Source organism: Wolffia australiana, chromosome 10, assembly GCF_029677425.1.
Source record: "Wolffia australiana isolate 7733 chromosome 10, ASM2967742v1".
Classification (NCBI taxonomy): domain Eukaryota; kingdom Viridiplantae; phylum Streptophyta; class Magnoliopsida; order Alismatales; family Araceae; genus Wolffia; species Wolffia australiana.
In genome coordinates this window covers 10,582,920-10,598,842 of record NC_135844.1, presented here as the reverse complement: position 1 = coordinate 10,598,842, position 15,923 = coordinate 10,582,920, and the positions used below count along the sequence as shown (strand labels likewise).

Sequence of the window (15,923 nt, the reverse complement as noted above, 5' to 3'; positions counted from 1 at the left end):
GGGCAAACTTCCAAAAAAGGGACAATGTGGTTAGTCTATATGTATGCTAATTTCTATTCAATCCTTATGACATCATTATTGATAAGTAATCGGGTGAACATAAAAATAGTTTTTATTGTTATTAAATTATGCATATCAAATTATAGGTAATAAGGTGTGAATAGAATATATTTCTAGGTTAGGCTACTCCCTAACCCATAAACTCATTTGATAAGGCGCACAGACCCACACCCTTCGCAACCATGAGAGCACAACATTTGGTCTAACATCTTTGCCATTAAATCACAAAGTTTCCAGATAACATTGCAGCATATGCTTACTCTAAGTGGTTGAAATATCACACACTGGTTCATCCAACCTCCCTGTATTAATATTACATGATTGGCTTTAACAAGTTGAGTAGAACCCAACTTAAGTAATAACATAACTTCATATTAGATAATGTATATTAAGTGATGAGAGTTTGATTCCTCTAAGATATGTCTCGTCATATTAGATACATCATTAGGTCATCCAATTGTCATTGGATCCTTGAAAATTACAAAACTCGTGTTTACTTGATCACTGTATGTATAATTGACCCACTCTATTTTGATTGAATATTCGTTCAAGAAACATTGCATTTATATGTTATTAAAAACTTAATATAATTGTTCTCTTTCATGTCTTTATTGTGGTGGGCATTTAGTGTTATAAATGCATGGGTGTAGAATTTGTGTTACTCCATGCCAAGTGGCTTGTGTGCGTTGCATTTTTTACAGCAATGTTCAAATAGTTTGTTTGTGGTCCCATAAAAAAATTGTATCATAGTTTATCATGATATTTCAAACACTTTCATGAGTTTCACAAGAAAACTTCCGAATTGGATACATATGGGGTGTCACACTTTGATATTTAGTAAAAGGCTATCACTTTCTCAACAGAAAGTGATGGGTGCACATTTGGATACACATTCAGCATGTGTGTCTCAATGAATGGATTCATGATGCTTCTAAATTACTCATGAAATGAAAAAATGAAAATTTTTCACTTGTAAGAAAAGAAGTTTTAATTTTTTAATGAAAAAAACTCTTTGGGACTCAAATCCAAAATATCCTTAGCATAATCCTAAACTTCATTATTGAATTTCCAAGTGGACATAAATTCTAACATTGGTGACATTTGGAAATATTTATACAGATTGATGCAAGTGACATTATATAGTGAAAAGTTAAAATTTAGATGATCAATCATTTATTGAAATTATGGTGCATGAATTTTTATGCAAATAGAACGTGGGTGCTCCCCTTGCTTGCTGACCCAAAATTGACCAATACAAACTCCAGTTCAGGCTAGGCTAGGCTAGGCAGTATTGCATGATGAAAGAAGTGGGTCGTCAAGCTGGACTCGCTATATCAGTTTACTTTATTTTACTGCTTATCCATGCTCCTGCTCATAAATTGGCACCTCTTTTCTGCTCCCTTATCCTCCTCACAGCTGTTTATTCTTTGTTCTTACTTTTGCTCCATTCAGATTCATCTTCATCGGTCCTAACCTAAAGTCGTGCCTCATTTCTAAAGTCGCTCACTCCTAAAAGCTAGTAAACTCGCGCCTCTCCCTAGGAATTTGAGTTGTGATTCAACTTTTTCAGTTAAGTTAACTTTCTTGTTTGTTATTCAGTATAACAAATAATATATTCACGCTATGAAGGATTTGAAACCACAATATTGGGTTTTGGAGAACCACGTTATACCAAATTGAACTTTCACTGAACAACGTTCCCTTCTAAACCACGTTATACCAAATTGATTTACTTGTTGTGTGATAGCAGACACACAAATGAGGTTTATTATAAAAGTTATATTTCAAATTTTATTTTCTAGATAGAATTTTAAAAAATTAAATTCCATCTCGTATATTGATTGATTACTGACTAATTTTAATCATTTCAATATCAGAGATCCCCTACAATTACCCCATAAGGGCTTGAAAATAGAGCTAAGTGAAAAATGCTTGAAGCTATTCTGAAAAGCCAAAGAGACACATTTCTCGGAGATAATTATTTGACTCAATACATTAGGTGACAGTATTTACCTTCCAAATTGTAAAATTATTTTTCAATCCTAAGCTTCAAAAAATTTTCACTTTCTTCTTTTTGGGACATCTAAGGTTACATGATTTGGGTCTGGTCTACTACTACTATAAGGTTGTTGGATGGCTTATTTGGTTTGGGTCTGATAAACTACCTATCATGTTTCACCATCTTACAAATTACTTATCATTCCATGATCTTAGTCAGTCTCAAATCCCAATTCACAGAAAACTCTCTCTCAAATATTAACTTACCTTTCCTAATGATATAATGACCAAATTCCGTCAAAAACCATAGCTTTCATGCAGCACACCCACAGCACAATTCCCAGTCATTGGATAAAAAATAGAGGGCTGAGATGCCTCATTAAGGGAATCTTAACTTAGCTTTCCCCATTTACAAAATAACCAAGTTCCATAAAAATCCATAGCTTTCATGCAGCACATCCCCAGCACAAATCCCAGCCGTTGGATAAAGAATGGAGGGCTGAGATGCCTCTATAGGGGGACCTTAACTTAGCTTTCCCATTGAATTAATGATCGAATTCCACAAAAAACCATAGCTTTCATGGAGCACATCCCCAGCACAATTCCCAGCCATTGGATCAAGAATCGAGGGCTGAGATGCCTCATTAAGGGGGGCTTAACTAAACATGAACAAAATGACCAAATTCCATAAAAAAACCATAGCTTTCATGGAGCACATCCCCAGCACAATTCCCAGCCGTTGGATCAAGAATGGAGGGTTGAGATGCCAGATTAAGGGGATCTTAACTTACCTTTCATATTGAATTAATGACCAAGTTCCATAAAAAACCATAGCATTCACGAAGCACATCCCCATCACAATTCCCAGTCATTGGATCAAGAATGGAGGGCTAAGATGTCTTATTAGGGGGATCTTAACTTAGGTTTTACCAATGAAATAATGTCCGATTTCCTAAAAAAATCATAGCTTTAATGGAGCACATCCTCAGCACAATTCCCAGTCATTGGATCAAGAATGAAGGGCCGAGATGCTCATTAAGGGGATCTTAACCAAACTTTCCCCATGAAAAAAATGGTCAAATTCCATAAAAAACCATAGCTTTCATGCAGCACATTCCCATCACAATTCCCAGCCATTGGATAAAGAATGGAGGGCTGAGATGCCTCATTTAAGGGGATCTTAACTTAGCTTTCCTAGTGAAATAATGACCAAATCCAATCAAAAACCATAGCTTTCATGGAGCACAATTCCCAGCCGTTGGATCAAGAATGGAGGGCTGAGATGCCTCAATAGGGGGACCTTATCAGCGGGGCCAAAAACCCAGAAACCTCCTTCCGGGTGTTTTTCCTCCTTCCCGGGTGGGAAAATGGAGGAGCTCGGCGTCCTCTCCAACAATGGCGCCCTACCCAGTTCCTCTCTCTCCCTCCACCTCAAGAATCAGCCCAGAAAAACCCCCAATTTTCTCTCTTTGTGCCCCCGGCGCTCCCCCAAGATCCACTCTTTGAGGTTTCGCCGACGATGTGTTCGCGCCATGGCCTCCTCCGGCGACTGGGGAAGCATTTCTGAAGCTTTCAGACGAGGATCGAAGCGATTCTTTGATGGGTTCGGCGAGCGCGTGAAGAAGGAAACTGGGTTTGACGCGGTTGCTGCTGGGGAGGTCGCTAAGAAGCTGGGGAATGATGTTAAGGTGATGGGTAGTGAAGCTCTGGATCTCTTCGGCGAGGGGGTTTTGCCTCGATTTATGCAATGGAATAAGTGGGAGTTGTGGAAGGTGGGTTTTCTTTGTCTCGTTGGTGTTTCCTCTGTTTTGGGAGAATTCTCTTGATTTCATCTAAATTTGCATGATCGGATGTGTTCAGTTTGTGTTCGTTGAACGCGTGTTAATCGTATAAAAACTTTTGTGGGGGTGAAATCTCTTGTAAATGTAGCTCATTGTGTTGAAGCAAACCTGTTTGAAGTCATCATTGTTTTAGCCTACGTTTTCCGGTTCAGTGTTGCCTTTATCTATTGTCCTGAGTAGGGAGAGCCGTTAACGAAAAGTTGGTTTTAGTAATTTTTTCACATTCATCTCAATTACAGGCGGAGATATCTTCTGTCGGGTTTATACAACTCATTTATTTTGTAACAAATTGATTGGATGTGAAATCTCGTCTAAAATTTCAGCCTGTTTCCTGTTTGAACTGATCAGCATTTTCTCATTTCAAATTGAATGATAGCTTGGTTGAAACTTGTTGGTGAAGGGCATGTCTGTCTTACACACTTCAGAATTGAATTAGCTTAAGAAAGATTTCTGTATATACCACACAACTTGATCAGTGCACGATGCAGTGTTATCTGGCCTTTATTCTCTGAAAGAGTTTCTGCATCATAGTTATTACCGGGCGTCCTAATGTGCAATAGACGCGCCACAATTTTTAAATGTATTTTCAATGATGTGAAGCTTTAGGTCTAGCTTGAATGATTAACCTCTGGGCGACAGAACAGTTTGATGTATATTATTTGGGTCAAATGAAGTGCATACTATGAAAGTGGCAGAGAGAGATTGACTAAAGAGAACCTTATAGTAGAGAGATATTGACTAGAGAGCAATCCTATATTCGTGTTGGAAATGACATAAATACCCTGATTAGTGTTGGGGATCCAGATGCATTCCCCCTGCTCTTGACTTGCAAACTAGAAACAAGGCAGTGATCAGGAAAGTCCTCGGAGGATAGATCTATCTTATTATTTAGAACTAAGTTCTTATCTCATAGATTTTCGATATATTTTGAGAGGTTCCATTTCGTGTTGTGGAATGGGAACTCTGTTTTTTTGGGCAATGTGTCATTTCTCGATGTTGAATTTATCTGATAAACTTTTGGACTAATCACGTGGCATACTCTCTATTGATTTTGTTGAAACTATTATTTCATCGATTTTTTTCTACATTTGTAGGACCTGAAGAACTGGGAACCTGAGAGATTTGGTGCTTTGTTATTGTACATCGTCCTTGTATTGTTTTCATGCCAGAAAGTATATGTTAATGTGAGATCTCGTCTTGCGCTTCAGAGCAAGAAACAACTTACTGAGGCTTATTTGGAAGCTTTGATTCCCGAGCCTTCTCCAACCAATGTTAAGATGTAAGTCTAAAGCGGTGATGATGGAGAAATTCTAATGACGTCGATAATTTGTTTTGAATGAGTGCATCCCCAGTGTCTGAAACCTGATGAAACTCATGTCTATGCTTCAAAAATTGTGCCATAAATATTTGATGTTTCTTTCTCTTTTGAAGATTTAAGAAAGGTTTGTGGAGGAAGACAATGCCAAAGGGTCTGAAAATAAAAAAGTTTATAAAAGGACCTGATGGGACGCTGATCCAGGATGAGTCTTATGTCGGAGAAGATGCGTGGGAGGACGAACCTCAGTCTGAGGACAAAGTCATTAAAGCAATTGATAGTGATTCAGGGTTAAATGGTGAACAAAAGACCAAACTGAAGACTGAATTGGGCATTTCAGGTTAGTGCTTGCCAAACTGTGTCCTGTGGATGCCATTGAGAAAAAATATATACATGGCTCACTGAGATCTGATCTTAACTTTTCCCTTTTTATGGCTCATATATTTATTAGTCCGTTCAATCATTCACTTTTATTCTTTGAGCAGTCCCATATATTGCTGCTTTCACTCAATATGATTTTCTCGCTTAGATTGAGGTTCAAGTATTTATACAGTAGAAAATATTGTTGTTGAAACTGATGTCTCAGAGACTGCTCCATAGAGTTCTGTATCTATAAATACATAGTTAGGATATATTTTTGGTGTCTGATAATGGTGGTGAATAATTGAGCCTGAAGTCACCTTTGTAAGAGACATCAATCAAGCCAAAAAAACATGTCTTCGTAGTTATGTGTGCACAAATAATTTGACTAGCTTCGTGACATACTCAATGATCTGTTAACCCGAAAGTTTGTTTTTTATTTTTTTTTGGCTTCCATTTGGTATGCGACCTTTATAATGTCTACGCTTGGAAGGCAATGTCACCACTCATAGGAAAAAAAGCCTAATAAGATATTTTTGGACTGGTCTCGTCCTCGTCCAGATATTTTTGTTCCCATCATCCCGTCCAGAAATTGTTCTGGAGAGAAGATTGAAAACTTTTTCTTAGAATTTGTCAGTCCAATCCCTGGATCGTGTGCTGAGCTGAACCATAATAGACTTTTATGAACTTTTTACAGAACTTGAGACCCAAGGGGATGTTCCCATCCTTCGTACCGGGATTTTGGACATGATTGGAAATTGTCCCATCAGTGTCCTCACACTATAAGTGGAGCAATCTCTACAACCCCCTTACGCACAACAAATCTCTGCAGAAAGTGAACAAAGTGCCTGAATGATTTGTCTGAGTTATTTAAAGACTCCTGCGAAGTACTTATCGCAGAAGGCCCAAACAGGTCTCATAAGGGCCCATAAGGGCCCATTTAACAGTTGGGCAGGTAACCGTTCCCTGATGTTCTTGAACTCAATAAATATCCCGTACTGTAATAGGAAGAAAACGAGTGACATTGTGAGGTTTTCTTGGAATCTTGGGGGTTCCATCTGGCTTGACAAGAGTATCAAGATCGCTGCATCCAGCTAGTTCTCGATTGTCCCCTTATCTCTCTTCTTCCTCTCCTCATCCATCTATTCCCTGTCTGTTCACTTCCTTCTTTATCTTAGACAGATTAGCTCCCAGGGTTCTATCAGCTTCCTCCTCTTATGACTCATGCCTGATTCCCACGTCAAAAAAAAAGTCCTCCATCCTCACGGTATCCATTGTGGGTTTTTATCTTTCTCTCTATACCTCTCTCTATGTCTACCATTCCAAGATCCATCCCCAATGAAGACCTACCTAAGGTCTCTATCCCCATGCTCATCTGACTTATTTCTGTTATATAAGGGGTTTTGTCTGACTCTTGCTTCTTCATTTTGAATCCTATTGTTGTTTGCTTATTCCCACATTTATGATAATCATTATGCTGTGTTAGTATAATGAACCTTTTTGACGTTTATCTGTATTAGGGCCCAGTATAGTGGATGGATCGACGTGGCGCGAGAGGCTCGTTGCATGGAAAGAGATCTTGAGAACCGAGAAGCTTGCTGAACAGGCCGATGCATTGAGTGCAAACTATGTGGTTGACTTTGATATGGATGAGGTAGAGAAGAGTCTTCGCAAAGAAGTTGTTGAGAAATCATCGGACACAGATGGTGCCAGGGGATTGTGGATTTCCAAGAGGTGGTGGCGCTATCGTCCGAAGCTACCTTACACATACTTTCTTAACAAGCTCGACTGCTCCGAGGTTGGTGCTCTATGCTCGCCAGTCAGGGTACATCGTGCCCAGGGGACATTGATGAGTGGCGTTAATGATGATGACGGCCGATGGTTGATGAACTCTTGATGACGCTGTCATCATCAATGAATGCCAACTACCCAGAGCTTTAAACAACTTTTGCAACGTCAACGTCATCATCAACTAGGGGTTTGAAGTTGTTGACGACTTTTAACTACAGTTTTACCAAGTTGACAGCTGACGTTGATGGATGGCTTCAACCATCCGTGCAACCCCGTTAATGTCAACCTTCAGTGCTAACTTTGTCAACGTCAACACTACCGTTAGGCACCCTTAAATTCGTCGATGTCAATGTCATTGTCATTGTGAACGAGGGTCGATGACATTGACATTTTCTAAAGTGGATTGAGTGTTGGAAAATCACTACATTCAAGAAAAGTCTACAATTCATGAAAATAATAGTATTTATATTGTTAACTTTTGTCCGTATTTGTTGATGCTTTGGGTATGCTGTAGAGAATGATTTTATTAAATTAGGTTGCAGCTGTTGTTTTCTCTGAAGACTTGAAGAGAGTTTATGTGACAATGAAAGAAGGGTTTCCTCTGGAGTACATTGTAAGTTTCTCTATCAATTTCATTTCTCGTTTTGGACAGCTATCCAAGTTGACGAATATCTTAAATTTTAGGTTGATATCCCCCTTGATCCCTACTTATTCGAAGCCATCACAAGCGCCGGTGTTGAGGTGGATCTTCTTCAGAGAAAGAATTTTCATTATTTTCTCAAAGTAGCTGTTGCGCTGGCTCCGGGAATAATAATCTTATGGTTAATAAGAGAATCTGTGATGCTCTTGCACATCACGTCAAACCGATTCCTATACAAGAAATATAATCAACTGTTCGACATGGCCTATGCTGAAAACTTTATCCTGGTAAGCCATCCATCTATCATTTGCATGATTCAAATGTATTTTTTCCCGTTTTTATGATACCAGTGAATTTATTTTTATGGTTATTTATCTGAATGAATTAAAGCCGCTGGGGAGCGAAGATGAGACACAGTCGATGTACAAAGAGGTTGTTCTTGGGGGTGATGTGTGGGATCTATTAGACGAGTTGATGATTTATATGAGGAATCCAATGCAGTACTACGAGAAGGAAGTTGCTTTTGTCAGGGTAATTATTAACTTAACTATATCTCTCCTTTTGATAGAAATTAATGTTTTCTGATCAAAATGCTTTCGTTTTATTTCTATTTTTCCTTGGTTTCAGGGTGTGCTCCTTTCTGGTCCTCCTGGTACAGGCAAAACGCTTTTTGCAAGAACACTTGCGAAGGAGAGCGGCATGCCTTTTGTCTTTGCCTCTGGGGCAGAGTTTACCGATAGTGAGAAAAGCGGTGCTGCAAGGATTAATGAAATTTTCTCCATTGCCAGGAGAAACGTGAGCCTTTTCTCTCTCATGCTTATCCAAGTTATCAGAATTTCCTTGCCATACAGCCGATTTGGCTTTTTATTATTGATTTATCCCTCGTTGTTCGAGAAACCATAATTGGATGCATCAGTTTCTTCAATGATCTATTACTATTGTCCATTAAAATAATGAGCTCGAATTTTTTTTATGCGACTAGTCCTTTGGAAAATTAGTGATTTTGGTCACCCTTTTGAATATCTTTATTTTGAGAATGAAAGTACTTCCCTGATCGTAGAATCTTAATTATTTATTTAAGTTTTTTGTTCTGTAATTAAATGAGTTCTTGATCGTATAACCCCATTTATGGAAGTTATTTTTTTGGTAGGCTCCGTCATTTGTGTTCATTGACGAGGTTGATGCTATTGCGGGACGACATGCACGGAAAGACCCCAGACGGAGGGCTACTTTTGAAGCCTTGCTTTCACAACTCGATGGAGAGTAAGTTTTGGTTGGGATTATGAAATCTACTTCTCTTTCTTTGAAATGTCTGATGGAATATCCCATTTTCATCTTTTCTACATACATTTTTTTTAAACTTCCTGTCATTGGTCTGTATCTCTTAAATTTTGACGATTTCTGAATACACAAGCTGGCCAAGATACTACTATTTACAAAAGCTTGGTTTTTCCTTTGTAGTATCTGAAGAATAACTTTGTGAATGATGCGTTCCCAAAAGTTATGTGCAGTTGCTTTGTGAATAATATTGCCACCTTGTGAAGTATCATTTGTTAGGACATTTTTTGCATATTTTTAAGTTCATATTATTTTTTTGGGACCAGGAATATTGGTTAGGTTAAACTGGTGGGTCGTTTAATGAAAAATCGAGGATCATTTCGTCTTCTGTGAATTTGCAATCTTATGAGCAACTTAGTTGCCCTTGCGTTGTGTAATAAATGTCCCCATTGTTACCTGAACAACAATGCGATGTTTATGATAGAATCCGAAATCCAAAAGTCTACACTTCGTAAAATATGTACTGTAAAGTGTTTAAAGGTTATCCTTTCACCGCGTGATCAAGAACCAATGAGGATCCCTCTCTCAATCTCTTTCTCAGGTAGGAAGTCCCCAACGCTACTTAGTTGCCCTCCAACCTTGGCCGCCAGATGCTCCTTTTCAAATCCAAAATACCGGGTATCATCTCAGTAATTTGATGGCCCCTTTAGGGTGCTTACTGTGGCACCCTTACCTACATAATATCCCTTTCATCATCATCTTCTTCTTTCGGATATAAATAACTGTTTGTACCATATCAGTTTACTCCCTGCGACCCAGGACCATGGCCTAGTCGAAGCTATATATTATGTAGGTAATGATAACCGTAGGAGCAGCTAGGATGAAAAAGGGATTTATATTTTTCAGTTTATTTATGCTTTTTCTATTTCAGTCCCTCCACCTGAATGTGTTATTTCTTAAACCTCCATCTCTATATGTTTGTAAATGTGTCCCCAAGGAGATCCGTCTCATCTGCAGATTCTCTTTAAAATTCTTGAGGACTGTTTCCCTGAACCGCATGTGTTTTGAATTTCAACAGAACGCTTACCTTCTTCTGGCATAATATCTTCTCACCTGGCGCAATTGTACGATGAGGATAACAGAAATTTTGGCAACATTGGTGTAAACAATGTTTAAAATTTGTTATTCTTTTGCCCTGTTAGTTATCACTTAAAATGCTGATTTCTGTGCTGCTTAGGTTTGAGGGTGTTTATTTCAAAGTATATTAAAAGATTGCTTTTTAAATCATTTTATTGCACGTGACTTTTTGGTATTTTGCTTTTACAGGAAGGAAAAAATTGGCTTAGATCGTTACTCGCTCAGACAAGCAGTCATCTTCCTTTGTGCAACGAATAGGCCTGATGAATTAGACCCTGAATTTGTCCGTCCTGGGCGAATTGATCGTCGGCTGTATATTGGTTTGCCCGACGCATCTCAACAGGTTGAAATTTTCCATGTTCACAGTGCCGGGAAGAAATTCGCTGATGATGTGGACTTTGGAAAGGCAAGTCGTTTTTATTTCAGTTTAAATTTCTTTTTTTTCTTCTCAACCCTCTTTGTCTCCGTAGTTTTTCTAGTCTCTTGATTTTTTTCTCTCCGTCCCAGATTTATACTCTATCCTTTAATTTGTTTCGAAGACAAACAATGCAAACAATATGACATTAATATTTGTAATACATAATTAAAAATCTTGCAAACATAAATACAAACTAAAAAATTAAAGAGGATGAAAAAAAAAGGTTCAGCACTCCCTTTCAACCTGTGGATGAATATCCGTCATTCTTAGTTTTGTGAACAACTTGTAAGATATGCAGATAATCGGAGACTTGAGCTTCTCCTTGTTGAATTTACGGTCCTCCTCAATGTGCTTGGTTTTGATCTTTGAATGAACGGAGGAAAGAGGAGGCTTAAAATACCACTTCCTACATATATTAGGGTTTCATGTAAAAGGGCATATCTCTATTAGGCAGATAGAATGAAGTTAACGATGTGATTTACCAGAGTGAAGCAAGCGATGAGCTATTCTACTAATTCTAGGGTTTTTTCCCTCCCTTTCAGGGTGACGGGCTTCTCTGCCCTGTCTCATCTCTTTCTCCTTCAATTGTCAGAAGTTTAATACTTGGTGCGATTGTACTGGACGAGGTCATATGCTAAACTGAAGATGGACTTGTTTTCGCATTGAAGTTGTATAGGGTTGTGACAGACCAGACAGATCATCTAGAACTCCGTAGGTTCACAGCGCTTTGCGTATACCTTGAGCAATAGCATGGAATGCGGCGTCGGTTGACCCAAATTGTTCCAAAAGAATTCATTGTATCCATAGTCTATCTGAGATCAATAAGATAATGTTGATCGTTGTGAATCTCCCTCTCCAGCAGCTGCTGCCTACTCTTTTAGAGTATAGAGTAGAAAAAGGGAAAGTATGTATTGAGCTCAGAAATGCATTTTTTGTGAATGCCAAAATAAAATAATCAGCGAATGCATTTTTAACATCATACTGATGGAGTTTCCACCCTTGATTAGGTGCTATAGCACCAAAGATCCTGACAATTTCGTCATTTGGCTCGTGTGCAAAAGTTTCATGTTAAACTATGCCATAAATCCGAGTATAGCCCTCAAGTATTAATCAGGCTTATGGTGTTTAACTTCACCTCTATATCCATCTGGTCTTTTTCTCGGTGTCTTCTCCTTAATCTACTGTGTCTTTCTGGCTCGTGCCACAGAAAAAGGTGTCAAGAGCTCTTGGGTTGCAAGAAAGGAGTCCTTCATTAACTGGTTCTCCTGGTTAAATTGGTTACAGTTTATAATAGGCTGTGCCCATTTGTTAGAACTGAAGCGAATCCACAATCTGACTTGGGGATTGTTCACAATAATGCCAAAGTAGAGAAAACGAAATGACAAAAAACAATGCAACAGTAGATGATGTTCTATGCGGCAGAATATTAGCGGTGGCTTCAGTATATCCATTGCAATCAATATTTTGATATGAATCGATATCACATCTTTATCATTTGTGGGGCAGTAATTCTCGTCAGTATTTTGAAGAGTGTACTGTTACATAGTAAAATTTATATGAACTCGTCATTTCTCTACGCTTCTTTAAAATCAACCATATTTCTCAGTTTGCACTCCATTTTCGGTCATTTGCTTTATTCAAATTTTATATTCTGTCGTTAACTGGGATAATTATTCGTTTTACAGCTTGTTTTCCGCACTGTTGGGTACTCGGGAGCTGAGATTCGAAATCTGGTCAATGAAGCGGCAATAATGTCTGTAAGTTAACACGCTGTTTTATTTGCACTTTCTTTCGCCTTTTCAAGTATACCCCGACATATTCAAATTAGAAAAACGTTGGCCGCTTTGTAATTCTAACCCTGAAATTTATTATTTTGATGGTGCTCTTTGTTCTTTTTATGAATTGAACATTATCCTTAATTTGGGATTTATCTGAAATCAAACTAATTGAAGGTGAGGAAAGGCCACTCGTTGATTACTCAGCAAGACATCGTAGATGTCTTGGATAAGCAGTTGCTGGAGGGTATGGGAGTCTTGCTCACCGAAGAGGAACAGCAAAAGTGCGAGCAAAGTGTAAGAAATCTGAACCGTGTTTCCCATCGGTTGTTGAGGATTGGGTCCATCGAATTGACTGTTATTACTTTTTCTCTGTGAAATGATTTTTTTCACTCTTGAATCGTGCAGGTATCTGCCGAAACAAGGAGGTTGCTTGCTGTTCATGAGGCTGGGCATATATTATTGGCTCATCTGTTTCCTCGGTACGATTGGCACGCATTCTCCCAGCTCCTTCCTGGTGGAAAGGTACGGAAGCTAGCGATGTGCTTAAAATTTGTATAATAAGAATAGGTTCTATCTTGTCTTATACTTTGTTTTCATTCATGGAGACCTGGTGAAAAACCAAACACGAAACCCCAATCCCCAGACCCAAAATGCTAAATCCCAAACCCGAAATGCTAAAACCCTAAACCCCGTACCCTAAACCCTAAACCCCATACCCTAAACCCCAAACCATAAACCCAAAATCCCAACCCCAAATTGTAACCCCCAAACCACCCTACATCCCAAACGATAAACTATAATCCAAAACTGTAAACTGCAAACTCTGAACCCTAAGCATAATCCCAAACCCCAAACCATAAGCCTAGGCCGCAAATCCAAAACTCTAAACATTAAATCTGAAAATCCTTAACCCAGGCAGTTTTTCTGTCTTGGCCTGACAAAGTATGCCACTTTGGCTGGAACAGGAAACTGCAATTTCGGTGTTCAATCCAAGAGAGGATATGGTTGACCAGGGATACACTACATTTGGCTACATGAAAATGCAAATGGTTGTTGCGCATGGTGGGCGCTGCGCAGAGCGTATTGTTTTCGGTGATGACATCACTGATGGAGGGAAAGATGATCTAGAAAGAATTTCCAGAGTAAGTCTCAGATTTGCATAACTATTTCGTGCGATATTTGGTTTCTCTGTGCATGAATTATTTGATGACGAGGACAATTGCGGATTATTTCTTCAAAAAAAAAGGAATTATTTGATGACAATGACAATTGCGGATTATTTGATGGTGTAACTATTTGGTTCTTACTGATGGTGACAATGATGATGAATTTGCCATCGTCTTAACCGTAGTTATAACTGAATCATTGACAACATTCTGTATGTTCTGAATGTTTTTTTACGCTAACGCTTTTAAGAATTTTAAAAGTTATGCCTACATCACATTGGATTTTGAATTGTGTTTTGGAACTTTGAAGGGGTGCCTTCTGCGTATGCTTTTTCACCCTTTTAAAATGACATGGACCTGCATCTTGTGGATTTATCATAGATTGGTCGAGAGATGGTAATCAGCCCCGCGAACTCAAGATTAGGTTTCACACGTTTGATAAAAAAAGCAGGGATGATGGATCGTCCAGATAACCCAGACGGCGAGCTAATTAAATATAAGGTGCCATAATTATTGATTTTTTCCATGTTTTTCCTTTTTTAAAAAACTCTTTGAAAGTTTTCTGGATGTTTCTTTTTCTTATAATCCAGTGGGATGATCCCGATGCAATTCCTATTGACATGACTCCGGAAGTGTCTGAGCTATTCACTCGTGAGCTGGGCCGCGTAAGTGTTCTATTTTTTATCATCAAATGGCTTTCTTAATTAGTTTAAGGGTGCTCAATTATCATTAAATCATAAAAATAAGAACGAAAAACTCCTGTATAGGCGTTGAAAACCATTATCCATTATTACTTTTTTCTGTTTCTACATTCTTCCTTTTTCTGGCTGTTCTTTTCCTTAATACTGTCTGGTATATACCTTTTTTCCCATGAAAACTTCTTTTCCTTTTCATAATTTTATTACTCTTGGTGGTTTTTATCTGGGATGATATGATTTTTAAATATTTGTTAAAATGATGATGCATTTTGCAAGAGAACTGTTTTGACATGGCTGGACTGATTCTTCTGCAGTACATTAGTGAGACAGAAGAACTCGCTATGCAAGGGCTGACTCAGAACAGACATATATTGGATATCATTGCAAATGAACTTTTACAGAAATCCCGAATTACAGGATTGGTAAGCCTTCTGTTTTCTTCCATTTTTTAATTTCAAGAATAATGTAATGCGTTGGATATTTTTTGTTACCATCACAAAAGAAGATCAAGATTGGTTCTTGGGTTGGTGATAAATTTCCAATGTGGGTTGAATATCTTCCTCATGTTATTAGAACATCCTTTTCAGGAAGTAGAAGAATTAATGAAGAGCTTATCACCCGTGATGCTTGTCGATCTTGTTCAGCCTTTCCAGATTAATTTGGAGGAGGTACTCTTTTCCACATCCATTTCAAAAAGTGATACCATTTATCTTTCTGCCAGTTACTTTTTTTTGAAAATTAGTGCAATATCCTTTTGTGGTGCTTTCATTAATGTCTTTATTTCCATGTATTCACATCAAAATAATTTGTGCTGCGGGAATAGAAATAATTTCTATTTATTTCTAATAAAATACCAAAATGTTGTGCAGCAAGTAAAAAAATCTTCCCAAGATCTGCCAAAAATATTCCAGAACCGGTCAACGCAGCTTTCTTTACGATGCTCAATTCTTTTTAAGTTTAAAAATATGCTCCTCATGTTCATTTTTAGATTTAATGAGGTACCAGAGTTTTTTTTATTTTTATGTTTACCACTTTTTTTACTTTTCTTTTTTCTTAAATCTCAGGAGGGGCCATTACCAATGAACAGCAAATTGAGGTACCAGCCATTGGATATCTACCCTGCTCCACTTCCTCGTTGCTGACACTTTCCAAATCCATGTATACAATTTCTAGTAGGAATAGGCCATGAGAAGAATTTTGATCTTATGAGGGTTGTAACTATAATTGGAGCTATCTTCTGGGGTAATAAAAATGTCCATACTTCCTAAGCTGGGGAGCTGAATATAATGAAGGGCAATAAAAAAATATATCCAATTTTCCCAATGCAATTTCTACAAGGAGATAATTTCTATTTAAGCCTGTTGGATTCAAGGACATACCAACTATGCTAAAAGATTTATCTTATAGCAAGGGTGCTACTCTTCATCTTTAAACAGAATGTTA

The 15,923-nt window shown here is 38.1% G+C and overlaps 1 protein-coding gene across 1 annotated transcript; it reads left to right on the top strand.

Annotated features, from left to right (window-relative positions):
• Nucleotides 1-3,376: 3,376 nt before the first annotated feature.
• On the top strand, nucleotides 3,377-15,748 carry FTSH12 (FTSH protease 12). The gene is made up of 19 exons (XM_078581825.1): nucleotides 3,377-3,830; nucleotides 4,994-5,178; nucleotides 5,331-5,554; nucleotides 7,095-7,372; nucleotides 7,901-7,978; nucleotides 8,050-8,292; nucleotides 8,396-8,536; nucleotides 8,633-8,800; nucleotides 9,156-9,268; nucleotides 10,610-10,826; nucleotides 12,524-12,595; nucleotides 12,791-12,910; nucleotides 13,022-13,138; nucleotides 13,582-13,758; nucleotides 14,164-14,283; nucleotides 14,373-14,447; nucleotides 14,795-14,902; nucleotides 15,068-15,148; nucleotides 15,545-15,748. The coding sequence occupies exons 1-19, from the start codon at nucleotides 3,426-3,428 to the stop codon at nucleotides 15,620-15,622; spliced, it is 3,000 nt and encodes a 999-aa protein (XP_078437951.1). The 5' UTR covers nucleotides 3,377-3,425; the 3' UTR covers nucleotides 15,623-15,748.
• Nucleotides 15,749-15,923: the final 175 nt, after the last annotated feature.